This window comes from Lynx rufus, unplaced genomic scaffold, assembly GCF_022079265.1.
Source record: "Lynx rufus isolate CCGP_SWC_20201006 ecotype Redwood Valley unplaced genomic scaffold, mLynRuf1.p SCAF_3, whole genome shotgun sequence".
Lineage (NCBI taxonomy): Eukaryota > Metazoa > Chordata > Mammalia > Carnivora > Felidae > Lynx > Lynx rufus.
Window position 1 is genome coordinate 3,199,920 of NW_025814845.1, and position 18,073 is coordinate 3,217,992.

At 51.6% G+C, this 18,073-nt stretch overlaps 1 protein-coding gene across 2 annotated transcripts in view; it reads left to right on the top strand.

Annotated features, from left to right (window-relative positions):
* STX18 (syntaxin 18) overlaps positions 1–18,073 on the top strand; it is a 121,777-nt gene that overhangs the window by 94,855 nt on the left and 8,849 nt on the right. For both annotated transcript variants that reach the window (XM_047090782.1, XM_047090784.1), the window contains 2 exons: positions 2,594–2,709; positions 12,771–12,859. In XM_047090782.1, coding sequence (XP_046946738.1) covers positions 2,594–2,709; positions 12,771–12,859 — 205 coding nt within the window. The remainder of the gene's footprint in view (positions 1–2,593; positions 2,710–12,770; positions 12,860–18,073) is intronic.

Below are 18,073 nucleotides of genomic sequence, written 5' to 3' on the forward strand. Positions count from 1 at the left end.
TCTTTCCATTTGTTATAGGATATTTTTATATCTTTGAAGAAAATCTCTTAGTTTTTCACACTTGGGCTTTGGGCTTTTCTTGTTCAGTTTATGCTGTGATACTTGTTGTCATTGTTAGTTGTTTACCTACTGTTTTGGCTATTGCAAATGGGGTCTTTTCCCCCTGAATCTTCTCACCGTAAGCCTGGCACTTTTTGACGAACATTTAAGCCATCGTTTTGTTACTACAAGCCGTGCTGTGATGGATATGTCTCTGTGTGTATTTGTGATGCTTAGAATAGCCGATAGGTTTTCCAAAGGTGGCTGCATCCAAACATCGCATCCCACATGGTCTTACTAAAATCGGCTTCGCCACTGCTCCATTGAGAGGGAGATGTGAGGTCCGTGTCCCTCTCCTTGAGCCCGAGTGGCCCATCGTCACTGCCTGGGCCGTGGTATAGGACAGAAATGACGGTGTGACTCCTGCGGCTATTATAAAAGGCACTGCTGCTTCTGCCATTGGCTCAGACGCTCCTTGCGCTGGGGAGACAACGTGGCCCCTGACAGGGAGACGCGGCTCCGGGCCGGCACCCACCTGCAGTGGAGCCTTGTGAGGGAGCCTCGTCCCGATGAACCCGCCAGCCTCTGGCAGGCCTTTGGGTGACGCAGACCCGGCTGCTGTCGGGCTGCGCCCTGTGAAGGACCGGGACTCGGAACCGCCCCGCCGAGCCACTCCCACATTTGTGGCCCCAGGCAAGCTGATGGACGGTACCGATTATTGCTGTTTCGAGGCACTGAGCTTTAGGGTGATTTGTTTCCCAGCCGTAGTAGCTGGATGTTTAGGACGGTTGATACTACTGCTGTTTTTGAGAATTCTTTTATGAATGTTGTAGCAGAGCAGCTCCTAAACAGCTTTTCTCAGAACCCTTGTCTTTTCCCAAAACTCCATGAAAATGGTCTCTGCAGCCAGGTTTTTTGGAAGAGACGTCCTTTTGGGAAATTCACAATGTATATTAGGATATTAAAGACTGAAAATGTGTACAGTAAAATACCCATCCAATAAAATAGCCACCCAGCTTCCTCAATTCGCTTGACCACAAGTCCTTCTCATGGGTCCTGATGGGTAGGATCCTCGTGATGGAGTTGTTAGGAGCGTGGCCTTGGAGGCAGGCTCCCTGAGGTCACGCTCCGGCCCAGCCGTTTACTGACCGTGTGACCTGGGAGAGTTTCCTAACTGCCATATACCTCGGTTTCCTCCTCTGTAAAAAGGTCATTAATACCATTACCTACCTCATGGGGACGTATGGCATTCAGTAAGTGTGTCCACACAGCATACTTAGAAAAATGCCCCGTACATAATAAGCCCTCAGTAAATGTTAGCTGGCATTGGCAGGATCATGCTTACACGTATTTACATTGTTCTTTTTATTTATATGCTTTCTGGCTGGTCATACAGAACTCCTCATAGATCATTCTGGCAGTCCACCTGTCATTGCCGTAGTGCTGTGTGGATTCCAGTGAAGCTATTACAAGGCTTGTTTCATAATCAAGTTTTTTCTCTTACTAGCTCATTACTGACCGTTGTAAGGTATCCATTCAGGCAACCTGTATTTCCTTTTTTTTTTTTTTTTAATGTTTATTTTTGAGCGAGGGTGTGCAATTGAGGAAGGGGCAGAAGAGAGGGGGACAGAGGATCCGAAGCAGGCTGCACGCTGACAGCAGTGAGCCTGGTGTGGGGCTCGAACCAACGAACCACAAGGTCATGACCTGAGCCAAAGTTGGATGCTCAACCACCTAAGCCACTCAGGCGCCCACAAGCTGTATTTCTTAAACACTGAATCCCGGGTACTCATCTGGGACCTTGGGCTGTGAAGCAACCACGGCTTACGGCCCAGACCCCTGCTCCGAGAGCACACACCCCTGGGGAGTGGGGCAGGCAGTAAACAAATGAACTGGGCCATTCCAGACCGGTGGCCGCTGTGAAGACAAGGGCTGTGGCACAGGGGGGACGTGGGGGAGCCTGTCTGAGATCACAGGGTCGGAGAAGGCCTCTCTGGGTGAGTGCGATGAAGCCTGGCCCCCGGGTGAGGCCGTGCGGCCACAGGGGAAGCCCTGGGGCGGCTGCCACGTGCAGAGGCCGTGGCTCCTGAGACCAGTCGCTTCCATCCGGTGGATATTTAAAGACTTGTGCTTTTATAGTTAACTCTTCTAAGAATTACTTACACGTACTACATAACGTGTGTGCCCGTGTGTGCATGTGTATGTATTTAGCCACACTTTTGCATTGGTGGGAGACAGCCAGCTCCTGGATTGAACAGTCAGCTTTTGCCACGCAGCTGTTGGGTGTGGTGTCGGTCTGTGGGGCAGGGTTGTGCGTTCTCTCCTTCGTCTGTTGACTGCACTCGCCCCCCCCACCCCCACCCCGTGCAGGCAGTGACGCTGGCACCTTGTAGTGAGTGTCCCGCGGGAGGTGCATTGGGATGGCCGCTGGTTAGCAACTCTGCTCTCTGGCGGAGAGCACAGAAGAAGTGTGCGGGGGTCACGTGTGACTGCCTGTGTTGTCAGGACAGAATCTTGTAGAAGCAACTTATGTGATTGCTAATTATTTATTTAGATCTAAGCTGGAACCGGAACCAAGGACAAAGACCAGGGCATCCGTGTCTTCTGAGAAAGTTTCACGGAGTCCTTCGCAAGACTCTGAAGAAAAATCTGTCACTGAAGAATATCCAGGTATGCATCAGAATCTTCCTTATGACACGTTGGCACAAATACAAAGCAGACAAAGAAGGAACACAGTCCTAGACAGCTGGTGGTGTTTGCATTTGCATAAAGCGAGGGAAACACAGAAGGGCCAGCTCTCTTCTGTCCCGGTTGGAGCTAGTGACTGTCGGGCCGGCACAGGGGGCTGCTGCAGTCACCTGGGAGCTGGCGGGGTCCGGGGAAGGGGCCTGAGTTGTGGTGCACCACGAGGGTGGGGACTGGAGACTGAGAACCAGGAAGAAAAGAAGAGCTCTCTGCCCGAGGAATAGTGCACGGCAGTCTCAGGGGCCCCGGCACCCACGTGCTGCGCCGTCCCCGTGATCTCGGCATACTGTTAGCGGTGACCCTGCCTGGCCGCCGTGTGTGGACAGCGTGTGCCTGGTTTGCTGTATCTCAGGTGTGGCGGCCGTGGAATTTTCTTTGCGTGAATCCCGGGATGCTGGTGATCCAGGGGCTGAGAGCCAGTCCCCTCTTCCGTATTGTCACAGTGGCTCTCATTTACCGCACGTCTCCCAGATGCCAGGCACTGCCCTGAATCTTTACGGACATCACCGCCACCCTTAGAGCAGGCCTCTGGAATGCGTTTCATGGACCTGTTTCTCAGATGAGGCTTCTGAAAGGCTCCGAGAGGCTGGGAAACTGAAAAGCTCATAAATGGTGCACCCAGGATTTATATGCCTCCCCATCTGATTTATTCCCTGCTTTTGACAAGAGAGGGGATTCAGAATGCAGCGTAGGAATGAGCGCCTGAAAGATGCCGGAGGCCCTTTCCGTGGTTGGGAACCGTGTCGGGGGGCAGGGAGACTGGTGTCTTGCCAGCCCCTTCACTGTGCTGGGTTCCTGCTGGGGCATCAACAGGTCGAGTCTCCTTGGGTCTTTGAGGTGGTGCTGTCGTCATGTATGTGTGAGGAAACCGAGAAACCAAGGAAGGGGCAGCACCTGAGTCACTCTTTGTAGAGCCCGAGCCCGTCCTCTCTGGTGGCTGCCTTGACCCCGAGGGCCAGAGGCTTTGCACACCTCCGTGTCCACTGGTCCCTAACGAGGGAGAGCCCCGACATCACGCGTGAACTAACGGGGCCTGCCCTTCCTAAGACAATACACAGGGATACCGTGTTTGCATTTACTCAAACCAGACACGGCATACTCGTTTAATCATTCATTCATTCAAGAAGTATTGTTGGGGCTGACGAGAGTGGGGAGAAGCCAGTGCAGATTCTTGGGGCCCAGCTGAGGGTAGATCTCACGTGAAGAGATGCAGCCAGTCTGCCCTCGCAGAGCCGGGTAACAGGAGAGATTGGGCCTGTCAGAGAGGTTAGAGACCTTGCTATTTCAGTAGAGACCCAAGGGCAGTGAGGAGCGAGCCCCGTGTCTCCTGGGGGGAGAGTGTCACAGGCAGAGGACATTGGAAGTGCAGAGGCCCCGAGACGGGGGCCTGCCTCGTGGTGGGGGAGCAGCCTGGAGGCTGGAGAGCAAGGGAGAGGGCAGGGGGCCACCCAGCCGGGAAATACCCGGGCACCAAAGTCACGGAGTCGAGGACTGTGTTACGTTTTTTTTTCTTAATTTTTTTTTTTTAATGTTCGTTTATTTTTGAGAGAGAGACAGCGTGAGCAGGGGAGGCGCAGAGAGGGAGGGAGAAATGAAATCCAAAGCAGTCTCCAGGCTCTGGGCTGTCAGCACAGAGCCTGACGTGGGGCTCGAACTCACAAACCGTGAGATTACGACCTGAGCCGACGTCGGACACTCAACTGCCTGGGCCACCCAAGTGCCCTGGGGACTGTGGGTTTGACTCTGAAGGAGGTGGGAAGCTGTGGGGAGGTTTGCACAGAGCACTGTCAAACCCGGTGTGAGCAGGGCCCCTGTGGTTGCTCTGTTGAAGAGAAACAGTGACGTTAAGAGCCTGCCGCAATCACCCGGAACAAGGTACTGGTGAGCACACACACATGGTGGCAGGGGAGTGGGGGGACGTGGTGGAGTTCTGGGTTCGTTCTGAAAGTAGAGCCACAGAAATCGCTTCCTGTACGTAGACGTGAGAGGCAGGAGGGGTGGAGGAAGGCTGTGGCGGTTTTGACGAGGGAGAGGTTTGCTGTCCTTCCCTGAGATGCGGAGATGGGTTTGATCAGGAGCTCAGTGTGGGGCTCGTTGACTTTGAGATGCTTGGCAGAGAGGTTGGTCGGGAGTTGGGTTTATGAGTCTAGAGCTCAGGGGACAGGTCTGTAGGCAGCACCGATCCCCTGAGGCTCGGGTCCCCCCAAAAGGAGGATGGGTAAAGGGAAGATGAAGGACCGAGGCCTCCCAGCACCTCCCGTCTTCCCTGCTTTATCCTTCTCCCCGGCACGTACCGCTAGCCTTCTGTTTGTTGCAGTCATTTATGTTCTTCAGGACCTGTCTCTCCTACTAAAACGTAGCTCCCACGAGGACAGGAATGTCTGTGTTTTGTTCACTGTTCTCACGCTGGCACCCAGAACAGTGCCTGACACCGAGGAAGTCAGTAAGTCTTCGTTGAAGAAAGCGGAGGAAGACGGGGAGGGAGGGAGGTGATTTGAAAGGCTGATTGCCTTTAGTTGCTGTGGAAGTGTTTCCTCATGTAAAAGGAACTAATGCCTCTGGGCAGTAGAAAGTAAACGGTCAGAGTAAAAGAACACTCCCTCACAGTTTATATTTTTATTGTAAAGTCAGCATTTTTTGTTTTATAATCACAAGTTATCACGAGTTATTAGCCCACCATATATTAAAATGGGAAAACTCTCCAGTTTAGCTTCTGACCCCTGCTTAGGACCCAGAACGGTTTGAAGACTGTCTCTTCTGGGGCATCGTGATCCCAGCTCCAACACCTACTGACACTTCTGGGCACCAGCTCCCCCATTTAAAAAAATAATTTTTTTTAGGGCGCCTGGGTGGCTCAGTCGGTTGAGTGTCCGACTTCGGCTCAGGTCATGATCTCACGGTTCGTGAGTTTGAGCCCCACGTCGGGCTCTGTGCTGACAGCTCAGAGCCTAGAGCCTGTTTCAGATTCTGTGTCTCCCTCTTTCTCTGCCCCTCCCCCGTTCATGCTCTGTCTCTCTCTGTCTCAAAAATAAATAAATGTTAAAAAAAAATTAAAAAAAAAAGATAAAATAATTTTTTTTAACGTTTATTTATTTTTGAGAGACAGAGAGACAGGGCGTGAGTGGGGGAGGGGCAGAGAGAGAGGAAGACACAGAATCCAGAGCAGGTTCCAGGCTCTGAGCTTTCAGCACAGAGCCCGACGCGGGGCTCAAACCCACGAACTGTGAGATCATGACCCGAACTGAAGTAGGACCCTTAACCGACTGAGCCATCCAGGTGCCCCACCAGCTCCCCCATCTTTAAAATGGGAGTGATGATACCTACCTTTCAGGGGTACAGGGGGGAGGGTGTGAGGTTGTCATTGGTGCTGCCTTTGCTTACTGCTCTCCTTGTGTGTTGAGACACTCCCCCACTCCCGTCTTGGTCCTGGGATGTCTTTCTGAGCTGCCCTGTGGCCAGTCCTCTCCTGCCTTTTCCCCTTCAGCCTGGCACCTGCCTGCTTCTGCTGGCTCAGCCTCACTGTCCCCTCAACTCCACAGGCCACCCTTCCCTTCAAGGTCATTTGGTGATGCTTGTTATGCAGGCCTCTCTTCCTTGGTTACATGGAATCCCAAGGAATAATAATATCTGAACTGGCTCTTATTAAAAATGTACACAATGTACTGTATGTATAAATCCCTGCGTATATAACAGATTTCTAAATACTTCGTATTGTTTTTTGCCAAAAGAAAGCTGTTAGCATACTGTAGCCCACCTTTGTCTAGTTCCTGTTTGCAGGGGAAGAGAAAAAAACATGGCTGCAGCATGGTGTCATGGAAGGGCTTACAGACTAGGCTGGTTTCACAGCCTGGCCTCTGTCCTGGGCTATGACCTGGACAATTTATTTAAACTCTGAGTCTGCACTTTCTCGTGGTACCGTGTAGCCGTGGTTTGTTGTGAGCATTATGTGAGCTAGCTCACCAAACCGCACATCTTACATTAGCGTGTGGATCTATTGCTCAACACCAAGGACTGGGCTGTATCCTTCCTTCAGATTTAGCACTGGGTGTCAATTAGATTTGCCCAGATACCAAATGAAATTAAAATGTAGATTAGGAAGGGAGTTTTTTCTATTCACCAGCTACCTGATCTTGTATACAGAAAATTTTAAGGCATCTACCAAAATAAAGTAGTAAATTGGTTTGTCCAGGTTGCAGGATACAAAACCAATACACAAAAATCAGTTTAATTTTTATATATTCTCAGTGAACAATCTGAAAATGAAATTTAAGAGGCAACAATTCTCTTATAGCATCAAAAGGAATAAAGTACTTAGGGAGTAAATTCAGCCACAGTGTAAAACTTCTACTTTGAAAATTATAAAACATTGTTGAAAGAAATTAAAGATGACCCAAATAAATGGAAAAACTTCCCAAGACCGTGTCAATATACCCCAAATTGATCTACAGTTTTAGTGCATTCTTCATCAGAGTGCCAGCTGGCTTCTCTGTAGAAATGAACAGGTCGATTCTGAAATCCATGAGGGATGTACGAGGAACTCAAGATAGCCAGAACAGCCTTGAAAAGGAACACGTAAGAGGACTCACACTTCCCAACTTCAGAACTCACAACAGCAGCAGTAACACAGGGTACGTATAGGATAGGTGTACAGAGCAGCGGGATTGAACTGAGAGTCCAGAACTAAAACCGTGTATGTGCGGCCAGCCGATTTCCGACAGGCGGGCCAAGACGCCTCACTGGGGCGGGAGCAGTCCCTTCAGGTGGTGCCGGGAGCAGGGGACAACCACACGCACAAGGGCGGCTCCACACTTAACCTCACCTTATACAAAAGTTAACTCAAAACAGACCAAAACCTAAACGGATCTGGGACCTAAAAGCTCTTTGGGCTGAATCTTCCCGACCTCAGATCTGACCAAGGATTACTGAGGACAGGACACCCAAAGCACAAGTGGCAACAGGAAAAGCTGAACAAATGGGCTCTCGTCAAAGTGAAACCCTTTTCTGCTGCTTCGACGGGCAGTAAAGCTAGAAAGTGAAAAGATCGCCCATAGAGTGGGAGCAGGTGTGTGTGGATCCCACACCTGATAAAGGGTCTGCGTCCAGAATGTACAAAGGATGCTTTAGACCCAACAACAAGATGATTAATTAAAAGCGGGCAGAGGATCTGAACAGAAATTTCTCCAAGGAAGACATACAGGTGGCCAATGCACATGAAAAGATGCACATCGTTGGTCCTCAGGGAAATGGACATCAAAACCACAACGAGATGCCATCTCACACCCACCAGGACGACTACGCAGATACAGGCACACCTCAGAGTCGCCGTGGAGTCGGTTCCAGACCACCACACGGAAGGGAGTCAGAGGAAACTGTTGGCTTCCCAGTGCGTATGAAAGTCATGCGTACACTTTGTGGGGTCTGTTCTGTGTGCAGCAGCATACGCGTAAAAGGACAGTGTGCATACCTTCATCAAAAAATACTGCCAAAAAAATAAAAAATAATAAAAAAAATACTGCTAAAAAAAATGCTGTCACGTGAGCTTTCAGTGAGTCATAGTCACCGATCACAGATCACCCTAACAGGTGCAGTAATCATGAAACGGTTTGAGATACTGTGAGAATTACCAAAATGCGACACAGAGACACGAAGTAAACAAATGCTGTTGGAAAAATGGTGCCAACACTCTGGCTTGACGCGGGGTTGCCGCCCACCTTGCATTTGGAAAACCAGCGCAGTGCACGAAAGTGAAGTCCGAGTCCAAGGTGAAGTCCAAGGTATGCCTGTGATAACGAGCATGGACAAGGATGTGGCGAAATCAGAGCCTTCGTTCAGGTGGAAGCTGTCCAGGCAGAGGATCCAGCCAGCGGAAGGGTCGAGGGGGAAAGGGGGCCCGGCACATGGAAGCACACGCACACACGCACGGTGGGGAGGCACAGGAGGAGACAAGACGGAGGCAGAAGCCGCGTGGACAGGCCGTCCGGGCCGCAGTGAAGGTTTCCCTCTGATTCTGTGTCTGGACGTGTTCAGGCTGAGGATGGCAGGTCCGGCACGCGGTCCAAGCCTCTCTGCCGCATGGAGTGGGACGGAGCGAGGAAGAGGTGGCCGCTGTGGGCCTGTCCGGACAGATTGCGATGTGGGCGCTGGGTGACAGGTGCGTGTCAGGGCAGTGGTGGAGACGAGGTGGTGGGCGGGAGGAATGCTCCAATTCCAGCCGTAGTTTGCAGCTGCAGACGAGTGAGTAGGTGGGATGGGACATGTGAGGGACAGAGCACCAAGGCCGGGGGCTTGAACAGCAGGGTGGGGGGACTGCAGGGAGGAGAGAGGGAGGAAGAGGAGTCTGACAGCAAGACTGGGAAGAGCGGGGGGTGGGGGTGGGAGGCTGGGGGAGAGGGCGACACCAGGATTCTCGTCTACGCATGCTAGGTCTGAGCCGGCTGGTGGATTTTCAGGTGGAAACTGCCCGTTGTGGGAGTGAGCCTAGAACTCGGGGAGAGCCTCAGGCCTGGAGACGCTTGGGAGTCATGGGGAGGGGTCACGTGGAGCCCCAGGCTTGCATCCCCTCCACCCCACCCCGAGAGCCCGTGGGGAAGGGGACAAGCCGTGCCCACCTCTGTGCGGCCCTGTTGTCTGGAGGCCCGTGACATTTCATCTCCATCCCGACCTTGATGCTGGGGGGGGGGGTCATTCTTGTTCCCCCAACTGTCCCCACTTAGGGCCCACACATCTGCCCATGGACGTCATACTAAGTGGATCTACAGGTAGAAGAAGGGCTTTTTAGGTTCGGGCGACAGGGAATCTTTTTGTCTCATCTTTTCGGTGTTTCATTTCTCCTCTGAAACATGAGCTGTATTCTCAATAATACTTTAGTGTAGGACTAGGCGGTGTAGTTCTAGGCAGAGGGTGCCTTCTTGCTTGCCACACTCCCGACTTTTAAAAAGCCACTAGCTTTGTGACTTTTTATTTAGTCTGGAGTATCGGGGACCTCTGTGGTCAGGCAGACCTTCCGTCCACGTCTGAGGTTCAGGCCTCTTCCATATTCTTACTGTGCCAGGATGAGACTTTGACATACCCATTTGTAATTTGTTTGCTCACATCGGTTTCCCCTGGTGCTAAGATGGGTGTGGCTATTTGTGAATACTGCCTGCACTTCTCAAATGAGCTCTGGTTCCTGCCTTCAGGGAACTCACAATTGATTGACGGGAGTGACCAGCTTCCAGCCCCTGAGAAAGTGACGCGTGCCCTGAGAGAGGGCACAGGTGGGAAGAACAGGGTCCACTCAGAGGGGACTTCAGGAGGCAGTGTCCTGAGAAATGAGTCTGGACCGAAAATGGAAGCTTTATCCTAGGCAGAGGGAACGGCATGTGAAATACTCGAGGCCAGAAAGCATGGACCCGTGTGGGACGCGGTTAGTGCAGCGTGTGCACAGGGGAGGGTTCTGTGGGGACTGAGGCTGGGCCGTGTCGAGGGCCTGTTGGGCCGAGAGCTTGCACGTGAGTCTTGGGGCCGGGCCACTGGAGGTCTGCATCGAGGACGGCGTGAAGAGCACCGTGCTTCAGGCCAGCTTTTGTGACAGCAGGTCAGGGTGGCCCCCGGTGGCTGTCCGTGTGAGCATGTTGTAGAGTGCGCGTCCTCTTAGCAAATTCTGTGTTCCAGCTCAGAGCTCCTGATGTGAACAGACGCTTCTCATCTTGGTGTTCTTCTCCGGAAGCAACATCAGAGGAGAAGCTTGACTCGGCTCCCATAACGAGGACAAGCAGGAAACACAGGGCCCTTGGGGTGGGGGTGGGGGGAGTGAAATGTGCAGAGGTTCCTGCCTGAAGATGGCCTCTCAGAAAAACACCCGCCAGTTTCTAAAGGTGCTTTCAGCCTACGTTTTATGTATAAATCCTCCACGTTTATTATATTTACATGTATATTTAGTATATATACATCATATATAAACTTTATAAATACAGTTCTGGCAAAAACAGCCATTTTTTTTTTTAAACGTGCACAATGTTCTGGATACATGGAGGCTTTTTGTGATGATGTATCTGGAATAATAATACCTAAATTGGTGCTATCACACATTCCTTTCCCGTATCATAGTCTCAAAACCAACACTCTGGACTTTCGCGCATCTCACGGGGCCGAGACCAGCTATGGGAAAGTTACTGAGGTTGAGGGAGGAAACAAAAAGAAGCCGTACCCAGCGCCAGGCTCACGAGCCTAGAGGCACCGCCGAGACACCAGACACACTCATCTTTAGAAAGAGAGACCCCACAGGGCGCCTGGGTGGCTCAGTCAGTTCAGCATTCGACTCTTGGTTGCTGCTCAGGTCGTGAGGTCACGGTTCATGAGATCGAGCCCCATGTCGGGCTCTGCATGGACAGCGTGGATGGAGCCTGCTTGGGATTCTCTCGCTCCCTCTCTTTGCCCGTCCTCTGCTAGCTCTCTCATAAAATAAGTAAATTAACTTAAAAAAAAAAAAGACCCCATTACAGTCTCCATCAAGGATGGGTCACTTCCGTCCACTGCCCTGTTCCCACTGCACACCCCTTTTGACCTCGCGGGCCTCTCTAACGTGCTGGTGCAGCCCTTCCTAGGAGCCCGAGCCATTGGTGCACTTCATCAAGCATCCATCACGCATTTGTGATTGCAGTTAAAAAGTTCTCTAAAAGGTCCAGTCAGCAACAGTTGATGCGCAGGCATCCGTTCCCGGGGTACACCCGGAGCCTCCAAGTACAGACTGGCACACGGAGCGATTGTACCACGGAGAGATCCAGATGAGCGAAGGGTTATCCGTGGGGTGACGGGACGTGAAGAACCATGTATCCTTGCAGTGGAATATCCTGCAGCATTTCAAGAGAATGAGGCAGATCTATGTGACGGATTCGGGATAATCTCCCAAATACAGTGAAGTCCTACACGGCAAGTTTTATAAGCCACTGTGTACACACACTGGATTGAAGTGGGGGGGGGGGTGGTGCAGAGAATTACATAGGTGTTTGTATGCGAACACACTGGTTAAGTAAGGTCTGTGAGGCCACACCAAATGCTAACAGTGGTTCCTTCTGGGGGAGGAATAGGATTAGGGAGTGGTAGGTCCTGGCTTGGCGTTTTTGTTTTTTCTTTAACTTTTTTTTTTTTTTTTCAACGTTTATTTATTTTTGGGACAGAGAGAGACAGAGCATGAACGGGGGAGGGGCAGAGAGAGAGGGAGACACAGAATCGGAAACAGGCTCCAGGCTCTGAGCCATCAGCGCAGAGCCCGACGCGGGGCTCGAACTCACGGACCGCGAGATCGTGACCTGGCTGAAGTCGGACGCTTAACCGACTGCGCCACCCAGGCGCCCCTTTTCTTTAACTTTTTAACGTTAATTTATTTTTGAGACAGAGACAGAGCATGAATGGGGGGAGGGTCAGAGAGAGGGAGACACAGGATCTGAAGCAGGCTCCAGGCTCTGAGCTGTCAGCACAGAGCCCGACGAGGGGCTCGAACTCACAGACCCCGAGATCGTGACCTGAGCCAAAGTAGGAGGCTTAACCGACTGAGCCTCCCAGGCACCCCTGTCCTGGCGTTTTTTTTTAGTGAAAATACCCTTATATTGCAGTGTTTAAACAGTAGAGGGAGGGCATGCGTGAGCTTGTGTTTTGTGGTAAAACACACTTGAAGACTGGCCCTTTGGTTTGCAGCCATTGCTGAAGTCACTGTGGCACTGAGACTGTGCAGGGGGCGCCTTCTGCCCACGCGCACACACGTGGGCACACGCACATGCACATAATGCACGCACAAGCTTAAACACTGTGGAAGGGTCATGGTACAGCGCCCGAGTATGAGCCAGCAGACGACCGAGTGGACAAGCTGTAAGAGCTCATGCTTGCAGTGTGCCTGCATCCCAAGCCAGCATCAGCACCGTCTAAAAGGAAGTATTTTGCCTTCTGTTTCTCTTTTCTTTCTTTTCTTCTTCCTCTTCTTCTTCTTTTTTTTTTTGTTTCTTTAACAGAAAAGGTTCCGGCTGAATCCCAACCCGAATTGGGCACGTGGGGAGACGGCAAAGGTGAAGACGAATTATCCCCAGAAGAAATACAGATGGTAAGGCTGCTCTGTGCCCAGTCGGGTGTTGTTAACTAGTGTTGGTAAGACTGTTTCCCCAAGTAGGAGGTCATCCTGAACGCCTTTGCCCTGATCGTTACAGCGAGTTTTCAAAATTATAAATACATATTGTGGATACAACTTTTCCACCTGATTTCCTAGTTCTTCATATGCTTTTCATAAGTTTTAAATTTGCCGTAGCATAATTAAAGAAGAAATTGCCTTGGAATGATTGTACTAATATTAGATTTCTTTTCAGCTGCGGTAAAATAGTCCTCCAGACTAAATGGGTCTTTTATAATTACCTCTGTGCTGCTTTTTAATTGTTTGAACTGCCGATGCTATGCTAACGTGGAGAGAGCAGAAGTAATGCCTGAAAAATGTAGTCACACCTTGACTGCTAAGGTCCAGTTGCCAATTGTAGGTTGTCCGCTCTGGGTGAGTTTCAAAAGGAAACTGACAGGTTTGGCAGGAGCCCCCGCCAGCTCCTTGAGAGCAGTGTCTGCCCACAGGGCGTCTGGACGTTGGCGTGACGGAGCCCAAGGGAATACGCCGTCTGTGGTTGGGAGCAGACATTTCCTAGCGCTGCCCTGGCGGAAGGCTGTCCTCGGCCTGAAGAGCGGGGAAGCTGGTTCCCACGCGGCGTGCTTTCAGTGGCTGTCCCTGACAAATGACAGCAACTCACTTCACACCGTGGTTGACAGTGGACAGAACTTTTCCAGGGCTCGTTTTCTCCCTGGTCCTGTTCACGATCGTGTTCAGAGGTGGTGGGGCATTACCATCTCCTTTTAACTTTGGCAGAATCAGTAGAGTGTCTGGCCCGAGGTCCCCCGGTTGTTAATAAGCGGTAGAGCTTATGACTGATGGGTTCACACATTTCTAACCCAAGTCGCCTGTGGAAGAAGAGAAGTAGAGCTCTGAGCCGAAGCCCTGTCACATCAGAACAGGGTCCGGGCGCGTCCCAGCCTCGAGCCTCTCCGACTGAGGCACTCGCGTTGCCAGCCTCTTCCTCTTCACGGCTGTCTTCGTGTCTTGCAGGTCCCAAGTGTTACGTCCTCAGAGAGGCCTTCCCGGCCACCCAGTCTGTGGCAGCCCCCGGCCACTCTGTCCCCGTACCCCACTTTATTCCCTCATCCCTCCACTAGAACACAAGTGCCACGAGAGCAGGAACTTTTCCGCTTTCGTTGCCATATTCCCAGAGCCTAGAGTGGTTTTTGGGTGGGTGAGTGCCTTTGATGAGTATAAACGACAGGCAGGATCACCAGTAAGAACTCTGAGATATACAAGCTTTAAGTCATTACTATTATTATGTACACTTATGAATGCTCCCTAAATGCCAAGCCGGTATGCATGTTGTCTTACTTGATCTTTATAACAGTCCAGTGAAGTAGGAATTATCCCTCTGTACACGTGAAAAAGAATAAGGCACAAAACCTCTAAAGCCCTCCACGGTCACCGAGCCAGTAGAACAGGCAAGCCGCGTCCTGTGCCCTGAGCCCTGCACTTTTCCCCTGTGTCATAGTTCACGGGAGTCCCCGGTGGGATCTGGGCGCGTAAGGGAGTGTAGCCTGTGTAGGAGCCTCGGGGCAAACTGACACGGACAGGCTGGCAGAGGAGCGAGCCACGCCGGGCCCACTGAGAGACGTCACACGCACGGGTCTGCAGGCAGGGCCCCGCGAGGGTGGCCAGGTGCGCGTGCCTGTTCCTTGAACGCTGGCTGCCGAGGGCAGAGAACTGGCTCAGAACCTTCTTGCTCTCCAGACTTCCTGTTTCTTCTCCAAGCCTGACCCACTTGGTGTGGTTGCTGTTGTTTGTTGTTGTTTTTTCGTTTTTATATTATTATTATTTATTTTCGAGAGAGCGCAAGTGGGGAGGGGCATAGAAAGAGGGGGAGACAGAATCCGAAGCAGGCTCCAGGCTCTGAACTGTCAGCACAGAGCCCGGTGCGGGGCTTGAACTCACGGACCGCGAGATCATGACCTCAGCTGAAGTCGGACGCTTCACTGACTGAGCCACCTGGCCACCCCAGGCCTGACCCACTTGTGGCCCCCTCACCCTTGCACTAGTGACTGAGTGAGCTGACCAGGAGGTTCTAGAACATCTCAGTGCCAGGCAGGTGCTCACAGGCTCCCTCAGCCTTTCCCCTTCGGTGTGGCAGGCGGTGAGGAGACACAGGCAGGCTCTCCCTTGCACAGGATGGATGGGACTGGACAGGGCTCGGGCTCCTGGGTCACAGCTGCGCGTGTGCAGAGAGGACAGTGCTGTGAAAGCAGCGTGAAAGGTCATGCAGGTGGCAGTGGCAGCTCGATGTGTATTTTATACACGGTACAGTTCCACATTTATTCCCCCCCCCCCCCAGGTTGACTGGTTTCCTGTCCGGGCTCCGAAGCACAAAACTGATTGCAGTGATTGTACTCTTAGCCGTGACTTTCCTGGGACTTCTTTGGGGTGTCCCCTCAGAACCTGTGTGTGGTACTTCGTCTGGAATAATCAGCAGGGCTGTCTTTGTTCATTACAGACAAAAATAGCTATCTTAACGGACTAAAACAACTTCAAACGGCTCACCAGGCCCCTGCCATTCTCCAGATTCTCCCGGGTTCCAGAGTGCACCCTCTGACCTTGAGTAGGCGCTCACTGCTCCCCAGACTCAGATGTGGGAGCCAGAGGCCTCGAGAGTGGAGGGTGGCCGGGGAAAGGCTGCAGCGTGGATCCTAGTTAGTCAGGAGGTGATGAGGGGCTGGCCAGGGCGCGGCAGCGGAGACAGAAAGGAGAGGTGCAGGGGACTGGACTGAGCTGGGCTGGGCCGGGCTGGGCTGGGAGGAGGAGGAGCCTGGAGCTTTCTGACTTGGGAAGACAATGCAGGCAGTCAGAAGGGAGAGGCGGCTGGGTGGGGCAGGGAGGCTGAATTCCATTTGAGACCCGTGGGTGGGGTGTTCGAGGCGCCTCTGGGACATCCGGGGCAAGTGTCTGGTGGGCAGTGGCCTTGATGCTCAGGCTGGAGACGTGAATGTGGGAGGCATCCTACTGCTGATGTGTGAAACTGTGCGTGCTGGGGAGAGAGGGGAGAGGCCGAGGACGTCCCCTGGGGACTCTCCACGGGGAGGCAGGCGGAGGCAGAGAAGCCAACAAGTCAAAGTAAAGGACGATTAGGTCACACCCCCTTCTTATAGCCAAATGATGGCAAGTTTCTTAAAGTCTCACTTTTTTTCTTCAATTTGTACAAAATAATTTTCTTAATGGAAATAATGGCTTAATATTTCCCTCGAATAATGTAACAGGACCACATCTCTTTGCTAGAGAAAAAAATACGTGTAACTCTGCTTCATGAATGCATTTGTACGTAAGCAGAATATACTTCATAAAGGAAGTAGCTAGAATAAGTCAGCTGTTTGCCAGAGAAGTTTGCCTTTCTCCTGTTGGTCGTGGTGAGCATAGGCAGTTTGTTAACCTTGCCGATGAGCGACCTTTGGAAGCCTCCGGGCACGTGGTGGGGTGGGCCAGACGAAGGCGCGTGGCAGGGGCGCCTCGTCCACTGATGCTCCGTCCCACTGAGAGATGATGAATGAGCGTGGGCTCAGGGACCTGGCAGAGTTGCTTACCAATCCTCTATCACTTCCTGTCTGTGTAGTTTGGGGCAAGAAAACTAGCCTTCCTGCACTTCAGGATGGCAAGAATCAGCACCCCATGGAATGGTCGGGAATGCAGTAGCGGATAGAGGGTGCCTTGCGGAGTGTGGGGCACATAGTAATGTCTGCTCGGCCGGCGGTGGCCCCCACGCTGGGACGCTGGCTCTGTCCCTGTGCACACCTGCGTTCACTGCACATGTCCGGGATGTGGTTGGAGCTAATGCAGGTGAAGAAGAAAGGTTCACGTCATAAAGCTTTTCTGTGCATAATGACTGTTGACGCCCCATGTTCCCTCTTCTGTGTCCTGTCCTGAGTGGCTGTCTAAAAACATGTTACTGACCATTCCCAGTGATGCGGGTTATTTCAGGGTCCCAGTCTCAGTGACTAAAGCAGTCAGAACCGGCAAGAGTTCCCTCATTTGTGTTGTTTTACTGCCAGTGGGTGGGCAGAAGGCTGTGACGTTCAGAACTTCCATGGCAAGCTCTTAAGTGTTCACTTAACTTCTCTTGTAATTGGGAACAACAGCCAAGTACCACATCTTACGGGCTGACTGACCCAAATCTTACTTAACAGGCTCAAGCCTGAAAATGAAGAGAAATAAATACGACACTATTGGTTTTAAATTGGAAAGTGTTGTAGCAAATTGTGGTCATAATTCATAATCACTGTTTTGGAATTTTTCCTCAGGGTAAAATAATGAATTAAGCCCTATAATATCAATTTAATTCATTATTTCACCCACAGGAGCAGTTGTTACGTGTCCCAAAATGGTTGCTGAGTGTTATGTGATTTGCACACTGAATTTCCATTTATAACTCCTGATGCAGGTATATTAACGTTTGAGTTACTATAAGCAGATGTTTTGCGGTCAGGCTGAGTGGGACCAGATTGTTTTCTGATGTTACATAGAGAAAATACCTCCTTTGTAAGCCTGCATTCAGTTTACTCGCCTCAAGTGAAACCACCTGCATTTATTGATGTATCCCTTAGGATAATTTTTAAAGCCATGCGCATGACTTCTGTTCCTAAATCTGCATGAAAGGTGTCCCTAGCCCTCGTCCCCTGTGGTAGGCCGCTGGAAGCACCAGGTGGGTGGCTGGCAGGGCTCGTGATCTGGGCCCAAACTCAGCTCCTGGCAAGAACTGTTGGTAGAATCTGGGCACCACGCAGCCGAGGGCTGAGGTCCACACCCTGGGGAGGTTTCAGGTTCACAGGGGTGGCGGTGGGGATGGAGGGGAGGGTCACAGAGCCATGTGAACGCAGGCGTTTGGCATAGATGAGGCGCATCTGAAGAACCGGAGAGGTCCTGGGCCATGGTGGTGGGGGCAGACTGCTCTCTAGGCCGAGCCCCTGTGGGTCCCAGCCCCTGTGGGTCCCAGCCCCTGTGGGTTCCTAGTCTTTGGTCCAGTTAGCTGCTCTTGCCTCTTTGCAATGCAAACAACTTCTTGTGGCTTCATCTTGTACCCAAAGGCCTTTTGTAGGAGTGATTTTCTTTTTAAAACTATAGTAAAGAGGATTAGATTAGAAAAGGATTTCTGTAACAGTGTATTCACAGTGTGGATTTGTATCCCTTAAAGCAGATAATAAA